General features: G+C 42.4%; 1 protein-coding gene across 1 annotated transcript in view; it reads right to left on the reverse strand.

The window, feature by feature from the left end:
* Positions 1–16,266, reverse strand: part of CFAP46 (cilia and flagella associated protein 46) — a 418,285-nt gene that overhangs the window by 240,177 nt on the left and 161,842 nt on the right. Inside the window, exon 22 of the mRNA XM_030202994.1 lies at positions 8,509–8,616. Within this exon, the coding sequence (XP_030058854.1) occupies positions 8,509–8,616 (108 nt within the window). The remainder of the gene's footprint in view (positions 1–8,508; positions 8,617–16,266) is intronic.

Here is a 16,266-nt window from a genome sequence, read left to right on the forward strand (position 1 = left end):
AGCCTCTCTTCATAGGAAAGTCGTCCCATCCCCACTATCATTTTCGTCGCCCTTCGCTGTACCTTTTCCAATTCTACTATATCTTTTTTGAGATACGGAGACCAGTACTGAACACAATACTCCAGGTGCGGTCGCACCATGGAGCGATACAACGGCATTATAACATCCGCACACCTGGACTCCATACCCTTCCTAATAACACCCATAGTTATTAAATTCCCCCCTAAGCATGTTATGAGACCTTACACTATAGGGAACTCAACTACACCTCAGAAAGTGTAGTTAAGTTTCCTGCTGGTAGACTGCATTAATGCATACCTCTGAAACCCCTCAGCTCACGCTGCACCCCCCCCCCTCCCCAAGGACATGAATGTGGCTCTTTCCTCCCCTGAGATGGCTCACCTTGACATAACAGCATCCCTCATAAAGCCCCCAGTGCCTAACAAAAACAGTGACGTGTTCCCTTACTATACTCATACGATGATCATGCCTCTAGGCCTATGACCTTTCTCCAGTTCCCCAGAGCTGACCCAGCTCACTGCAGTTACACACACCCTCCCACCTCCAGACTTCTACACTGCATGCTTAAAAATAGAAGCTTATCATGCCATACTTTGAAATCCCTATTCAACCCACGGAGCAGGTGCAACACCCTTCAACATCCAGCCTTCTCTGAAGTCTTGGCCCAAGAGTGGCAGCAGCCTCTGGATTGACTGTTTTGTCATTTGGGTGAGAGCCATACCACAGCCAACAGGTGGGAAACTGGCTCCAAAATGCTGCAAAAATCTCTGGGAGGTTTGTCCAATATGGTAATTAGGGACAGGGTGTTTTTATGGGGCAGTATGGTCTCACAGAGATACTGTGGAAGGATGGGTGCCCTTTTATGACATCACAAACCCAATCCTCATCTGCCTAGTAGGGCACCACCGGTGGCTCACAGAAGGTGCACACTCCCTTGGGGAGTCACAAGAAGAGCCAAGGATCTCAAGAAGAACTTACAGAATTTCGTACGCATCTACATGCACTCAATAGTTTTTTTATTATGATATTTTCATTTATTTTATTTGAGAATTGTAGCTTCTGCCTTTAATTTTAGCACAATTTCATACTAGCATAAAAATGAATTGATTTATTTTATATTTATTGACGGGTGGGGACTGAATCTAAGTAACACACTGAATTTAATGTGGAACTCAACCCAAATTCCAGTAATTCTATTTACATTTAGACAATATTTCTTCATCCCTCACTTGTTATTTCTCACATTGATTATTTTAATTCCTAATACTTCAGTCTCCCTCTCAGTTTGCTCAAACATCTTCAACTCATCCAGTCCACTGCCATTAAACTCCTTCACTCTGCTACCACTTTGACCATGTTATTCCCCTCCTCCATTTGGAACACTGACTTCTGGTATCAGCCTGCATTAAATTCAAAATCCTCTGCCTGGCCTTCAAGTCACGTCTCCTCCCTTTTGCTCCAGCATATCTCAACTCTCTCCTTATTTCCCATGCCCCAACACATTCCCTCCATTCTTCCACCAATAATCTATTACGGTTCCATCCCTCCATGCCTTTCATTTAACTATTTCTCATGAGACCAGCTTCAGCAACCTTAGTCCAACCCTCTGGAACTCTCTGCCTTCTCACATCCAAACGGAACCTTCCTATCCAAAGTTCAAAACACTATTCAAAACTCATCTGTTTGTTGAGTCCTTTCTACCTTTTTTTAAAAAAATTGTTAACTATATAGTTGCTTTTATGGACTCATTGCAGTATATCAAGTACTGGAAATAAATAAACAATAACGTGAATTCTGGTGTGTTTCCTGTCTCACTAAGTAATATTCTATTAACACTGCTTTAGAAAAATCCCATGGAGTACAAACAAGACCCTAGTAATTACAGACCAATCACCAATATTCCATTTTTTTTTAAAGAATACTAGAGGCTCTACTGGCTGTCCAATTAACTGATTATCTAAAACATACCCTACTGTTTACAAAGCCGCATTACTGCACCACCAGCCACTAGTGCAGCTTTGTGAAAAGGGGATAATGTCTTACATCCAACACAATCTAGTTTTAGAAAGGAAAAGAGGATGGGATTTGATATTACTACTACTACTACTATTTAGCATTTCTATAGCGCTACAAAACGTACGCAGCGCTGCACAAACATAGAAGAAAGACAGTCCCTGCTCAAAGAGCTTACAATCTAATAGACAAAAATAAAGCAAGCAAATCAATTAATGTGCAGAGGAAAGAGGAAAGAAGGGTAGGTGGGGCGAGTGGTTACAAGTTAAAAGCAATGTTAAAGAGGTGGGCTTTCAATCTAGATTTAAAAATGGTCAAGGATGGGGCAAGACATAGTGGCTCAGGAAGTCTATTCCAGGCGTACGGTGCAGTGAGACAGAAGGAGCGAAGTCTGGAGTTGGAAGTAGTGGATATACTACCTTTCTGTGGTTATACATTATATACAGGTACTTATTTGTACCTGGAGCAATGGAGAGTTAAGTGACTTGACCAGAGTCACAAGGAGCCACAATGCGAATCAAACCCAGTTCCCCCTGGTTCTCAGGCTGCTGCACTAACCATTAGGGTAATCCTTAGCACTGAGACATTATTAGGAATATTGATGAATGAGCTTGGTGAATTATTTAGTAAAGGTTACCAAGCTGTAATTTGCCAATTTATTCTCTCAGATGCTTTTAATGTAGTAGACCATAAACTTTTATTAGGCTTACTGAGTGATATTGGTATTTCTGATAAAGTGTTGAACTGGTTTAATGGCTTTCTGACTGGAAAAACTTAGTGTGAAGCATTTGGAAAGACATTCTGATTCCTGGAAAGCAGGTTGTGGGGTACCATAGGGTTACCCTCTTTCACCTATGTTATTAAATTTACTTATGAGTAATTTTACATGTTTTCTAACCTAAATATAAAATTGAATTCATATGCAGATGATGTCACCTTACTGACACCAGTGACAGTTAAAAATATTATTCCAGCTACTACTGTACAATCATACATTCAATTAGTTGAATCTTGGGCTATCTTATACTGCTTAAAACTGAATGTATGTAAGACCAAAATGTTATGGCTAGGATCTACTCTCACTTCTCTCCCTAGCAAGGTGTTCACTTTTAGCAATATTTCTCTTCCTATTGAATCCACGTTAAAAAGCTTAGGTGTTACAAAAGATTTCATATTATCCTTGGAACCTCAGGCCAATCTTTTGAGATGGAAAACATTTTGGAAACAAACAATTTCGTAGAATTAGAAAACATCATTTTGGGTAGCACCTGGGGAGTTCAGGCACTTAAGTGTTCACACGCCTTGAACAGGATCTCAGGACAGAGATGTTTCTCCTCTGTACCCCACACAGAGAATAAAGAAAAATCCAGTATCTCCTGACTAGGTTTGAAGTCCAGGGCCAATCAGAGCCCCAGGGCATTGACTTTGACAGTATCTGGCCAGTGGTACTGAAGTTGCCTTTCCATAAACATAAACTGGAAAACAGAAAGTCTTTTTCTGCAACAGCTTTAAAACTCAAAACAAGTGCCATATGCTGGCCAATTAGGAAAAAATACACTTCTTGAAATAATACAGTTTTCAGCCTTAGGGGGAAAGGGACTTGATATACTGCCTTTCTGTGGTTTTTGCAACTACATTCAAAGCAGTTTACATAGAGAGGCATAATCGAAAAGGGCGCCCAAGTTTTCCTGGTATTTTAATCAGGAAACGGACAGTTTTCAACCCCGACGCATGATCACACCCTAACATTTTGTCTGAATCATCCCAACCTATTTACTGATACTTCTTTACTGTACTTGTCACTGTAATAGTACCCCTGTACTGTATTTGTTCACACCGGAGTCTGTAACCACCTCTCCGGAACTATGTAAGCCACTTTGAGCCTACTAATAAGTGGGAAAAGGTGGGATACAAATGTAACAAATAAATAAATATTATCGAAACAAGATGGGCGTCCATCTTTTGTTTCGATAATACGGTCGGGGTTGCCCAAATCACAAAATTTAGGTTGACCTTAGAGATGGTCGTCCTTAGAGATGGTCATCCCCGATTTTCGGCGATAATGGAAACCGAGGATGCCCATCTCAGAAACGATCAAATCCAAGCCATTTGGTCATGGGAGAAGCAAGCATTCGTAGTGCACTGGTCCCCCTCACATGCCAGGACACCAACCGGGCACCCTAGGTGGCACTGCAGTGGACTTCAGAAATTGCTCCCAGGTGCATTGCTCCCTTACCTTGTGTGCTGAGCCCCCCAAAACCCACTCCCCACAACTGTACACCACTACCATAGCAATAAGGGGTGAAGGGGGGCACTTACATGTGGGTATAGTGGGTTTGTGGTGGATTTTGAAGGGCTCACATTTACCACCACAAGTGTAACAGGTAGGGGGGGATGGGCCTGGATCCGCCTACCTGAAGTGCACTGCAGTACCCACTAAAACTGCTCCAGGGACCTGCATACTGCTGTGATGGAGCTGGGTATGACATTTGAGGCTGGCATAGAGACTGGCAAAAAATATTTAAAAAGTTTTTTTTTAGGGTGGAAGGGGGTTGGTGACCACTGGGGGAGTAAGGGGAGGTTATCCCTGATTCCCTCCGGTGGTCATCTGGTCAGTTTGGGCACCTTTTCGAGGCTTGGTTGTAAAAAAAAATGGACCAAGTAAAGTCGGCCAAGTGCTCGTCAGGGATGCCCTTCTTTTTTCCATTATCAGTTGAGGACGCCCATGTGTTAGGCACGCCCCAGCCCCGCCTTCGATACACTTCCGACACCTCCCCCCTGTGAACTTTGGTCGTCCCCGTGATGGAAAGCAGTTGAGTAAGTTGAGAAGGACGCCCATCTCCCGATTTGTGTCGAAAGATGGGCACCCTTCTCTTTCGAAAATAAGCCTGATAGTATATACAGGCACTTGTACCTGGGGTAATGGAGGGATAAGTGATTTGTCCAGAGTCACAAGGAGATGTAGTGGGAATCAAAAGAGCAAAAGGGGCACTCAGGGAGGATAAGGCCATAGTGGAGAAATTGAATGAATTCTTTGCTTCTGTCTTTAAAGAAGAAGATGTAAGAGATCTGCCTATACCGGAAATGGTTTCCAAGGGTAATGATACGGAGGAACTGAAAGAAATCTCGGTGAATATGGAAGAAGTACGGAGCAAATTGACAAATTATAGAGTAGTAAATCACCTGGACTGGATGGCATACATACAAGGGTACTCAAAGAACAAGCATGAAATTGCTGACCTGCTATTAGTAATATGCAACCTGTCATTACAATCATCCATAGTACTTGAAGATTGGACGGTAGCCAATGTGACGCCGATTTTTAAAAAGGGTTTTATGGGTGATCCGGTAAATTACATACCGGTAAGCCTGACGTCAGTGCTGGGCAAGATAGTGGAAACTATTATAAAGAATAAAATTACAGAACACATAGACAAACATGGTTTAATGGAACAGAGTCAGCGTGGGTTCAGCCGAGGGAAGTCTTGATTCACCAATTTGCTTATTTTCTTTGAAGGTGTGAATAAACATGTGGATGAAGGTGAGCTGGTTGATGTGGAGGGGCATTTTTGATATGACGTCTAAGGCTGACTTTAGACGTTTTACAAAAAATGTCCAAAATCTGAATAAGAAAGAAGTTCATTTTCCAAAAAGAAAAACATCTACCTTTTGCTTTAGAAAATACAATTTCTAACAAGGTTTTTTGATTTGGACATTTTGTTGTTTGCTTCATTTTCAAAACAAAAACATCCAAGTGAAAAATGTGAAAATCAAACCATTGGGATGTAGGAGGGGCCAGCATTTTTAGTAGACTGGTCTCCCAGACATCCCAGAAGATAAATGGGGCACCCTAGGGGGCACTACAGTGCACTTCAAAAACATGCTCCCAGGTACACATCTCACTATTACTCCCTTATCTTGTCTGCTGGGCCCCCCCAAAACCCACTGACCACATCTGTACACAATAGCCCTTAGGGGTGAAGGGGGCACATACATGTGGGTACAATGGGTTTCTGGTGAGTTTTGGAGGGCTCACAGTTTCCACCACAAATGTGAGAGGTAGAGGGAGACAGGGACCAGAGTCCAACACTCCATAGTGCACTGCACTGACCAATACACTACTCCAGGGACCTGCATGCTACTCTAATAGACCTGGCTCTAACATCTGAAGCTCTCATAGAGGTTGCTAAATTATATTTGTATTCACATTTGTAGGGGGTGGTAGAGAGTCAGTGACACTGGGGGGGATATTGGGGGCCACCCCTGATTCCTTCCAGTGGTCATCTGGCCATTTAAGGCACCTTTTTGTGCCATATTCATTATAAAAACAGGTCTAGCCCAAAACGTCTTACATCCTGCCTTTAACACGTCCCTGACACACCCTTGTGATCTGAACACACTTCTGACGGACTTCATAGAAAAACGTCTAAAAATTGGTTTTGAAAATACCAATTTAGATATTTCTGTGAGAAAAACATCAAAATTCAGATTTATGCCACTTTTTGGACGTTTTTCTCTTTTGAAAATGAGCTCCATAGTGTATCTAAATTTTCAGAAAGCTTTTGATAAAGTTCCTAATGAGAGACTCCTAAGAAAATTAAAGAGTCATGGGATAGGAGGCAAGGTTCTGGTGTGGATTAGGAATTGGTTACTGGACAGAAAATGGAGAGTAGGGTTAAACGGTCATTTCTCTCAATGGAGGAGGGTGAACAGTAGAGTGCCACAGGGATCAGTACTAGGACCAGTGCTATTTAACCTATTTATAAATGATATGGAAATTGGAATGACGAGTGAGGTGATTAAATTTGCAGATGACACAAAACTATTCAAGGTTGTTAAAACACATGCGGACTGTGAAATATTGCAGGAAGACCTTAGGAAATTGGAAGACTGGGTATTCAAATGGCAGATGAACTTTAATGTGGACAAATGTAAGGTGATGCACATTAGAAAGAATAATCCGAATCATAGGTTACCTGATGATAGGGTCCACCTTGGGGGTCAGCACTCAAGAAAAAGACCTAGGTGATGTTGTAGACATTATGCTGAAATCTTCTGCTCAGTGTGCGGCAGCGGCCAAAAATGCAAACAGGATGCTGGGAATTATTAGGAAAGGGATGGTGAATAAGACCAAAAATACTATAATGCCTCTGTATCGCTCCATGGCGCGACCACACCTTGAGTACTGTGTTCAGTTCTGGTCACCGTATCTCAAAAAGATATAGCGGAATTAGAAAAGATTCAAAGAAGAGCAACCAAAATGATAAAGGGAATGGAACTCTTCTCGTAAAGGCTAAAGAGGTTAAGGCTCTTCAGCTTGGAAAAGAGACGGATGAGGGGAGATATGACTGAGGTCTACAAAATCCTGAGTGGTGTAGAACGAGTAGAAGTAAATCAATTTTTTTACTCGTTCCAAAAGTACAAAGACTAGAGGACACTCAAGGAAGTTACATGGAAATACTTTTAAAACAAACAGGAGGAAATATGTTTTTACTCAATGAATAGTTAAGTTCTGGAACTTCTTGCCGGAGGATGTTGTAAAAGTGGTTAGCGTATCTGGGTTTAAAAAAGGTTTGGACAAGTTCCTATTGAGACAGACATGGGGAAGCAACTGCTTGCCCCAGGATTGGTAGCATGGAATGTTGCTACTAACTAGGTTTCTGCCAGGTACTTGTGACCTGGCTTGGCCACTGTTTGGAAACAGGCTACTCTTATGCTCTTATGTTATGTTTAATATCTACTCATCTTGACCATAAATGGAATCTGGAATACATTCGTCTTGAAAGTGGGTTAATTAATGCCCAGGTCAAATCTTAAAAAAACTTGCTTCAAAGTCTGCATGAAGTTGTGCTCCTTTGTTGGTGTGATGGAGTAGGGGTGCCCATCTCTGGTGAACAGCTCCTGTGACGCAGGACCTCTTTCTTTATGATTGATGCCCAACTGCGTTGTCACAGGGGACGGAGCTTCACATTAGTCCCCAGAGACAAACTTGAAACTGTTCCTGCAAGAAGACTGCTTACTAGCAAAAGATGATCCAATGGCAGGATGAACACATTTCAGCTGTTTAATGTCTCCTGCACAGACCTTCTCCCCTTAGGCTTGACACTGGACAACGACATCATAGGGGGCAGAGCTCACATTAGTCCTGGGAGAGGAACCTGAAGCTGTTCCCACAAAAAGGCTACTTACTGCCAGAAGATGTTCCAGTGGCAAGATGAATCAAAGCACACTCTCACAAGTGTGCTTTAGCCATTTTAGAAACATACACATCTATGTTTTCCAGTGCTGTCACACAGCCCACACTCTTTGGCTGGTATAGCTTTTGGGGTGGACAAGAAACACTGAAGGTTTAAGGAGACAATCTTTCCTAATCTCTCCAGTGCTAAACGAAACAAGCACTTTTTGAAACTCAGATATCCTGGGGAGCAAGTGTAGATCTGTTAAGTGAAAAGAAGATAAGATAATGCTACGCACCTGAGCCAAGCTTGGAACAGTAAAGTCCATGAATCCAAGACCATTACAAGCATGCATTTCTACAGCCACAAGAATTCTGTTCATCAGGTTCTGCCCATCACTGGTTTGCTATCAAGGAAAAAAAAATGTTAAAGAGAATAGTATTATACGGTTCTTCAACTCTATTATACTACTACTTATCATTTCCACAGAGCTGTACACAAACAGGGAATAGATGGTCCCTACTCGAAAGAGCTTATAATCTATCACAGACAAAAACAGAACAAATAAGAACTTAGGGAGCTTCATTTAGCATGGGAATGATTTAAACAACATAGGTATTAAACATGTGAATAAGGGGCTAAGAATTAAAAGCACTCTTAAAATGATGGGCTTTTAGCCTGGATTTGAATAGGGCCAGATATGGAGCATGATATACTGACTCAGGAACAGGGGCAGTGGATGGAGCAGCCAAACCAAACCAATCTCCGTCTCCAACCCCCATCTGTCTAGTTACTGATGATGTGTTGTGCAAAACAGTGGTAGAACCAAAGCCCCCATGACACACTCCATTTCACTACCTATTCTCAGGAAGTCTATTCTAGTTCTGACCTTTGGGGAATGGTAATGCATTTATATACCACCTTTCTGTGGTACAACCACAGTAGTTTACTTATTTTATCCAAGTACTTTCTCTGTCTCTAATGAGATCACAGTCGAAGCCTGTACTTGGGACACTGGAGGATCACAAGGAACAGCACTGGGAAATGAACCCAGTTCCCCATGTTCTCAACCCAACTGCACTAACCATTAGGCTACTCCTTCCCTCCAACTAGATCTGAAGGGACACTGTGTCAAACAGGGACAAGCTAAACTAGTCCTGATTTCACTCCATCTGCATGCATAGGCTTCTGATTCTTGTTTCTCTGTAAATATGGAAGACGTAATGGGGTAATTTGATAAATTAAAAAGTAGCAAATTGCCTGGACTGGATGGTGTTCATCCTAGAGTACTGACAGAATTTAAAAATGAATTTGCAGAGCTATTGTTAGTAATATTAATTTAACCTTAAAATGAAGCATGATACCAGAAGATTGGAGAGTGCCAAATATAACACCAATTGTTAAAAAAAGTTCCAGACGGAAATTATAGACCGTTGAGCCTGACACTGGTGCCAGGCAAAATGGTAGAGGCTATTATAAAAAACAAAATTATTGAGCATGTACGTAGGCATGGATTAATGAAGCAAAGCCAACATGGATTGATACAAGGGTATTATAAGGTCCCCATTTTTGGTTTCCATTCCTTTCCTAATAATACCTAACATTCTATTTGCTTTCTTTGCTGCCACAGCACACTGAGCAGAGGGTTTCAAAGCATCATTGACGTTGACTCCTAGATCCTTTTCCTGGTCAGTGATTCCTAACGTGGAAACTTGCATCACGCAGCTATAGTTCGGGTTCCTCTTTCCCACATGCATCACTTTGCACTGGCTCACATTAAACATCACCTGCCATTTGAATGCCCAATCTCCCAGTCTCGTAAGGTCGTGTTGCAATTTTTCACAATCCTCTTGCGATTTAACAACTTTGAATAGGTTTGTATCATCAGCAAATTTAATTACCTCACTAGTCATTCCCATATCTAGATCATTTATAAATATGTTAAAACGCAGCAGTCCCAACACAGACCACTGGGGAACCCCCCACTATCTACCCTTCTCCATTGAGAATACTGACCATTTAACCCTACTCTCTGTTTTCTATCCTTTAACCAATTTTTAATCTACAATAGAAAACTACCTCCTGTCCCATGACTTTCGAATTTCCTCTGGAGTCTTTCATGAGGTACTTTGTCAAATGCCTTTTGAAAATCCAGATACACAATATCGACTGGCTCACCTTTATTCATATGTTCATTCACTCATTCAAAGAAATGTAGTAGATTGGTGAAGCAAGATTAATGGAGTAGATAATGTTAATGACTAAGTCATAGGAGTTATCATTAGAGCTGTAATATTATATTATATTGATACTTTGTAAAACACAAGTTCTTTTGTTAATTTTCAATTGTTATAATATTTTCCTTATTATATGTCCACTTTTCGTAAATCTTGGATTTCAAAATGGAGGACTTGAGAGTATATGCTTTGTAATTTTGTTCTTTATAATAGTCTCTACCATTTTGCCAGCACTGACGTTAGGCTCACCGGTCTGTCATTTACCAGCTCACCTCTGGAACCCTTTTTAAAATTGGTGTTATATTGGTCACCATCCAATCTTCCAGTACCATGCATGATTTTAAAGATAAACTACATAATACTAACAATAGTTCTGCAAGTTCATTTTTCAATTTTATCAATACTCTGGGATATATACCATCCAGTCCTGGTGATTTGCTACTCTTCAACTTGTCAAATTGCCCCATTACATCTTCCAAGTTTACAGAGATTTGATTCAGTTTCTCTGACTCATCAGCATTCAATACCATTTCTGGCGCCAGTATCTCTCCCACATTTTCCTCGGTGAAGACCGAAGCAAAGAAATCATTTAATCTGTCTGCTATGGCCTTGTCTTCCTGAGTGCTCCTTTTACCCCTCGGCCATCTAGCGGTCCAACCGATTCTTTTGCTGGCTTCTTGCTTTTAATATACCTAAAAAAGTTTTTACTATGCGGTTTTGCCTCCAACGCAATCTTCTTTTCAAAGTCTCTATTTACCTTCCTTATCAGCGCTTTGCATTTGATTTGCCATTCTGTATGTAGTTTTCTATTATTTTCAGTTGGATCCTTCTTCCATTTTCTGAAGGATTTACTTTTAGCTCTAATAGCTTCCTTCACCTCTCTTTTTAACCATGTCAGCCGTCTTTTGGTCTTTTTTTCCTCCTTTTTAATAAACGGAATATATTTGACCTTTGGCTTTCAGAATGATATTTTTTAACAGCATCTATGCCTGATGTACATTTTTGACCTTTGCAGCTGCTCCTCTAGATTGTTTTCACCGTTTTTCTCATTTTATCATAGTCTCCTTTTTGAAAGTTAAATGCTAATATATTGGATTTCCTGTGTGTACTTACTCCAGAGCTTATATCAAATCTGATCATGTTATGAGAACTGTTATCAAGAGGCCCCAACACCATTACCTCCTGCACCAGATCATTCGCTCCACTAAGGACTAGGTCTAGAATTGTTCCTGCTCATGTTGGCTCCTGAACCAGCTGCTTCATAAAGCAGTCCTTGATTCCATCAAGGAATTTCACCTCTCTAGCATGCACTGATGTTACATTTATCCATTCAATATCGGGACAATTGAAATCACCCGTTATTATCGTGTTCCCCAATTTGTCAGCCCCCCTAATTTTGGATAACATTTTTACATCTGTCTCTTCATCCTGGCTAGGTGGATGGTAGTACACTCCTATGATTATTTATTTCCCCTTTACACATGGAATTTCAATCCATAGGGATTCCAAGATGTGTTTCATGTCCTGTAGAATTTTTAGTCTATTTGATTCAAGGCCCTCCACTAAGTTGCAGTGGCGTTCCGAGGAGCGCTGACACCCGGGGCGGATCGCCGATGCGGCCCGGCCCCCCCGGGTGCAGCACCCCCCATGCAGCGTGACCCCCCTGGCGAAGGGACACCCCCCACCCCGGCGAAAGAACCTCCCCCCCGGGTGCACGCCGCTGGGGGTGGTGCCACGCGCCGGTTAGCGTCGTTGGTTTCCATGCTCCCTCTGCCCCGGAACAGGTTACTTCCTGTTCCGGGGCAGAGGGAGCATGGAAACCAATGACGCTGACCGGCGCGCGGCACCCCCCCAGCGGCGTGCACCTGGGGTGGACCGCCCCACCGCCCCCCCCGCCTTGGTACGCCACTTCCAAGTCAATCAACCCTGTCACTATGATATAATTTCTATCGTGCTATGACTGTGTCCCACTGGTTATGCTCTTTCCTCCAGGTCTCAAAAATGCCTATTATATCTGTTTTTTCATTTAGTACAATATATTCTAACTCTCCCATTTTATTTCTTAGGCTTCTGGCATTCGCGTTTAGACATTTCAGACTATGTTTGTTGTTCCTATTTATATCTTGCTCAGCAGTTGACAGTGATAATGTGCAATGTTGAAAATCTGTCTGATGCAGATTATTCTTCCCAATGTGCATCACTTTGCATTTGCCCACATTAAATTTCATCTGCCATTTGGATGCTCAGTCTTCCAATTTCCTAAGCTCTTCCTGCAATTTTTCCACATATGTTTTAACAAGTTTGAATAGTTTGTGTCATCTGCATATTTAATCACCTCACTTGTTCTGATTTCCAGATCATTTATAAATATGTTAAATAGCACTGGTCCCAGTATAGATCCCTGCAGCACTCCACTATTTACTCTCCTCCACTAAGAAAAATGACCATTTAACACTACTGTCTGTTTTCTATCCATTAACCAGTTCTTAATTCACAACAGAACATGACATTCTATCCACTGTTTCCTCTGAGTTAAGCGAGAGTCCATCAGTTGCATTGCTGGCTGTTGGGGGGGGGGGGGGGTAATGCTTCAATACTAGGGACAGGCAGGTTCCTTGGAGATATGCAGAGCTTGACTGTTCCTCACTGTTGAAAACATGATAATGAAACAGTACCCCCCCCCCCCCCAATTGGAAGGACTGAAGGCGGAGGACTCCCATTCAGCTAAGAGGGAACAGTGCCACTATCCAGTGACGATCCTAGGTCGGCTAACACCCGGGGCGGATCACCGATGCGCACTCCCCCCCCCCGGGTACAGCACGACACCCCCCTGGCGCAATGACACCCCCCCGGTGAATCAAACCCCTCCCCACAGGTGCATTTTTAGCTGCTGGTAGCAGCCGTGCGGCTCTCGGTTCCGCTGGCTCCCTCTGCCCCGGAACAGGAAGTAACTGGTTCCGGGGCAGAGGGAGCAGAGACCCAATGGAGCCAACAGGCGCGTGGCTGCTCTCTGCACCCCTCCAGAAGCATGCACCCGGGGTGGACCGCCCCCACCGCCCTGCCCTTGGTACGCCACTGCCACTGTCTCATTGCTTTTTAATTTTCTCAGGAGTCTCTCATGAGGGACTTTTTTCAAAAGCTTTCTGAAAATCTAGATACACGACATCAACCAGTTCACTTTTATCTACATGTTTATTCACACCTTCAAAGAAGTGAAGCAAATTGGTGAGGCATGACTTCCCTTGGCTGAATCCATGCTGACTCTGGGTAGATCACATGACTAGCATAAAATAACCTCCACTTTAAATCATTAAAACTCTGTGCTTTGCTGATTGTCTGATGAGTCCATAAAACATATGGCTAAAAAAAACTGAATTAAAGGTACTTAGTTTTCAAAATGTGCTATATTATAGACCCCACCGACTGTGGCCAAAGGGAACCCGGTGATGCTGTAAAGGATGCAGTGCAATTAAGCTGGATGAGATCCACAACACCTTGAAACAGCCAAACAGCGAACATTGGTCACAGTCGGTGGGGTCTATAATACAGCAAGTTTTTTTCTTTGAGTCACAAGTTTTGTGGGTTGACCAGATAATCAGCAAAGCACAGAGTTTTAATAATTTAAAATGGAGGTTTTTTATGCCAGTGACCTGCTCTACCCAGTAAAACCTATCACAAAAAATAAGGTGAAGGTGGGGTTCCAAGGGGGTCTTTTACTTAGGCGTGCTGTCGTTTTTAGCGTGCACTAAAAATAGGTGTGTGCTAAACGCTAAAGACACCCATAGGAAAACATTGGCCTCTTTAGCGTTTGGCGCATGCCTATTTTTAGTGTGCGCTAAAAACACCAGCACGCCTAAGTAAAAGACCACCTAAGGCTTTTTCCTCCTACTTCAATCATACCCTGTTGCTATGAAATTTATTATGGAAAAGTGAGTATAGAGTTCAGCACGCATTTTGCAAAAGAGGATATATTTACATCAAAATTCAAACAACAAAAACCTATCAGTATAGACCCTGAAATACTGATAGCGAATTGGTAAGAAACGGGCATGCATCAAGGAAATCACATGCAAATGAGCTGGTCGCTGCTAGCTCATTTGCATGGGATTTCCTTCCAAGTCAGTCGGCCAGCTGAGCATGCGCAGAGCACCAAGCGTTATGCTGGCTGCTCTGCGCATGCCAAGGACGTCCTTTATGGACGTCCTTCACTCAAGTCTAGACGTCTTTCACAGGTTTGCAATACTCAGGGCTGCTGTGAGGGAATCCAAGTGCTCATCAGGGACATCCTTCTAAAGTGCCTAACATGGACGTCCTTCATTCACAAAATCAAAAAGGATGTCCCTGACGAGCACTTGGATGAGACAAAAAAAAAAAACCTCCTCCAGGTCTCTCTCAGCCAATCACAGCGCATTTAGCTGTCACTGGTTTCAGCTAAACGCGCTGTGTTTGGCTGAGAGGCCGTGGTGGCATCAAGTAGAGCTGTGTTCACATGCTGCTGGGACTCCTGAGCCTCCCCCACCCCTGAAGCAGGCAAGCTGGGAACGGGATGGCTTTCACTGGCTGCAAGTCAGCAGGACTGTTAAAAAAAAAACAGGTTATAACAGAAAGCCTGTTGAAAAAAAAAGACATTAAACATACAGCGGGGAGCAGGAGAAATGCTCACACTGCTCACATCTGAATTCTAGATTTACTTCCCCCTCCCCTTCCGTACAAAACTACAATCAGCTTTGAAAAATCACCGGGGAAAGAGAATGTTTAAATCCCTTTCCTATCAGTCCATTTGGCTTCACTAATGGAATAAAGTGTATGGAAGAAGTGTCTATCGAAGCTTTTGAATCCCGAGTTAAGAAGTACGGCAATCTTTTTTTTTGTTGTTTTGACGAGCACTTTTTCCCGATTTTTTTTTGGTTAAATTTATAGAAGTCTTTAGAGGCGAACAGCCCCAACGAGAGGTGCAGACCTCCAGTTAGGTTTTCCACGGTTAGGCAATCGGAAAATGGTAGTGCATCTCATTACAATACGATTCATACACATTATAATACTAATTTGCTCGTCTGCATTCCGTTTTCGTTAGTTGCTACCGTGATAGGAAAATGACTCGGAGAACCCTTTTGTGCATGTCACGGTTTACCACTTGCTCGTTGAACTGGCTAGAACCAGTTTAAAAACCACGTTGCTGGCTCGTTAAGTTTAGTGCTGCCTTTTTTGATTTCACATTTGGCATAGGGCATCAGTCCAGGAGTTTCTCAAAGCATATTTGTTTGGGAAGCTTGCCAGGTGCTCTTGGCCTGGATTGGCCGCTGTCGAGCCTGTGGGCTCGATGGACCCTTGGTCTTTTCCCAGTGTGGCATTACTTATGTACTTATATACTTATTTTGTTGAGCCCATCTTCCTGGAGCAGAAGTGCTATCAGTAATAACTTCATATATAGTTCTGTCAGAACCAATTGACATTTTTCCAACTGTAAAAAGGAACGTATACATTATGCTGTCTTCCAGCATGTACAAGAACTTACGACGATTGATCAAAAAACTTACAGAGAATTTCCTCAACTGGTTCTCTTAAAGCAAGGGATGGCTGGCTGAAACCACACTTACATGCCATTCTCATCAATGAGGACCTTGAATGATATCCCTTGCTTTCTGAAAGCTTGTCAGATACTTTGCTGTTGTCACTATCCAAAATGCTTGGGTTAGGCATATATTCATCATCACTCTCAGAATCTGATCCACCATTTTTCGTGCTTTCGTTATCCAATTCTTTGTTCAAATCTTGAACTTCTTCAACCATAAAAAGTCATCTATCATCCATGAGGCATG

Source organism: Microcaecilia unicolor, chromosome 5 (assembly GCF_901765095.1).
Source record: "Microcaecilia unicolor chromosome 5, aMicUni1.1, whole genome shotgun sequence".
Classification (NCBI taxonomy): Eukaryota; Metazoa; Chordata; class Amphibia; order Gymnophiona; family Siphonopidae; genus Microcaecilia; species Microcaecilia unicolor.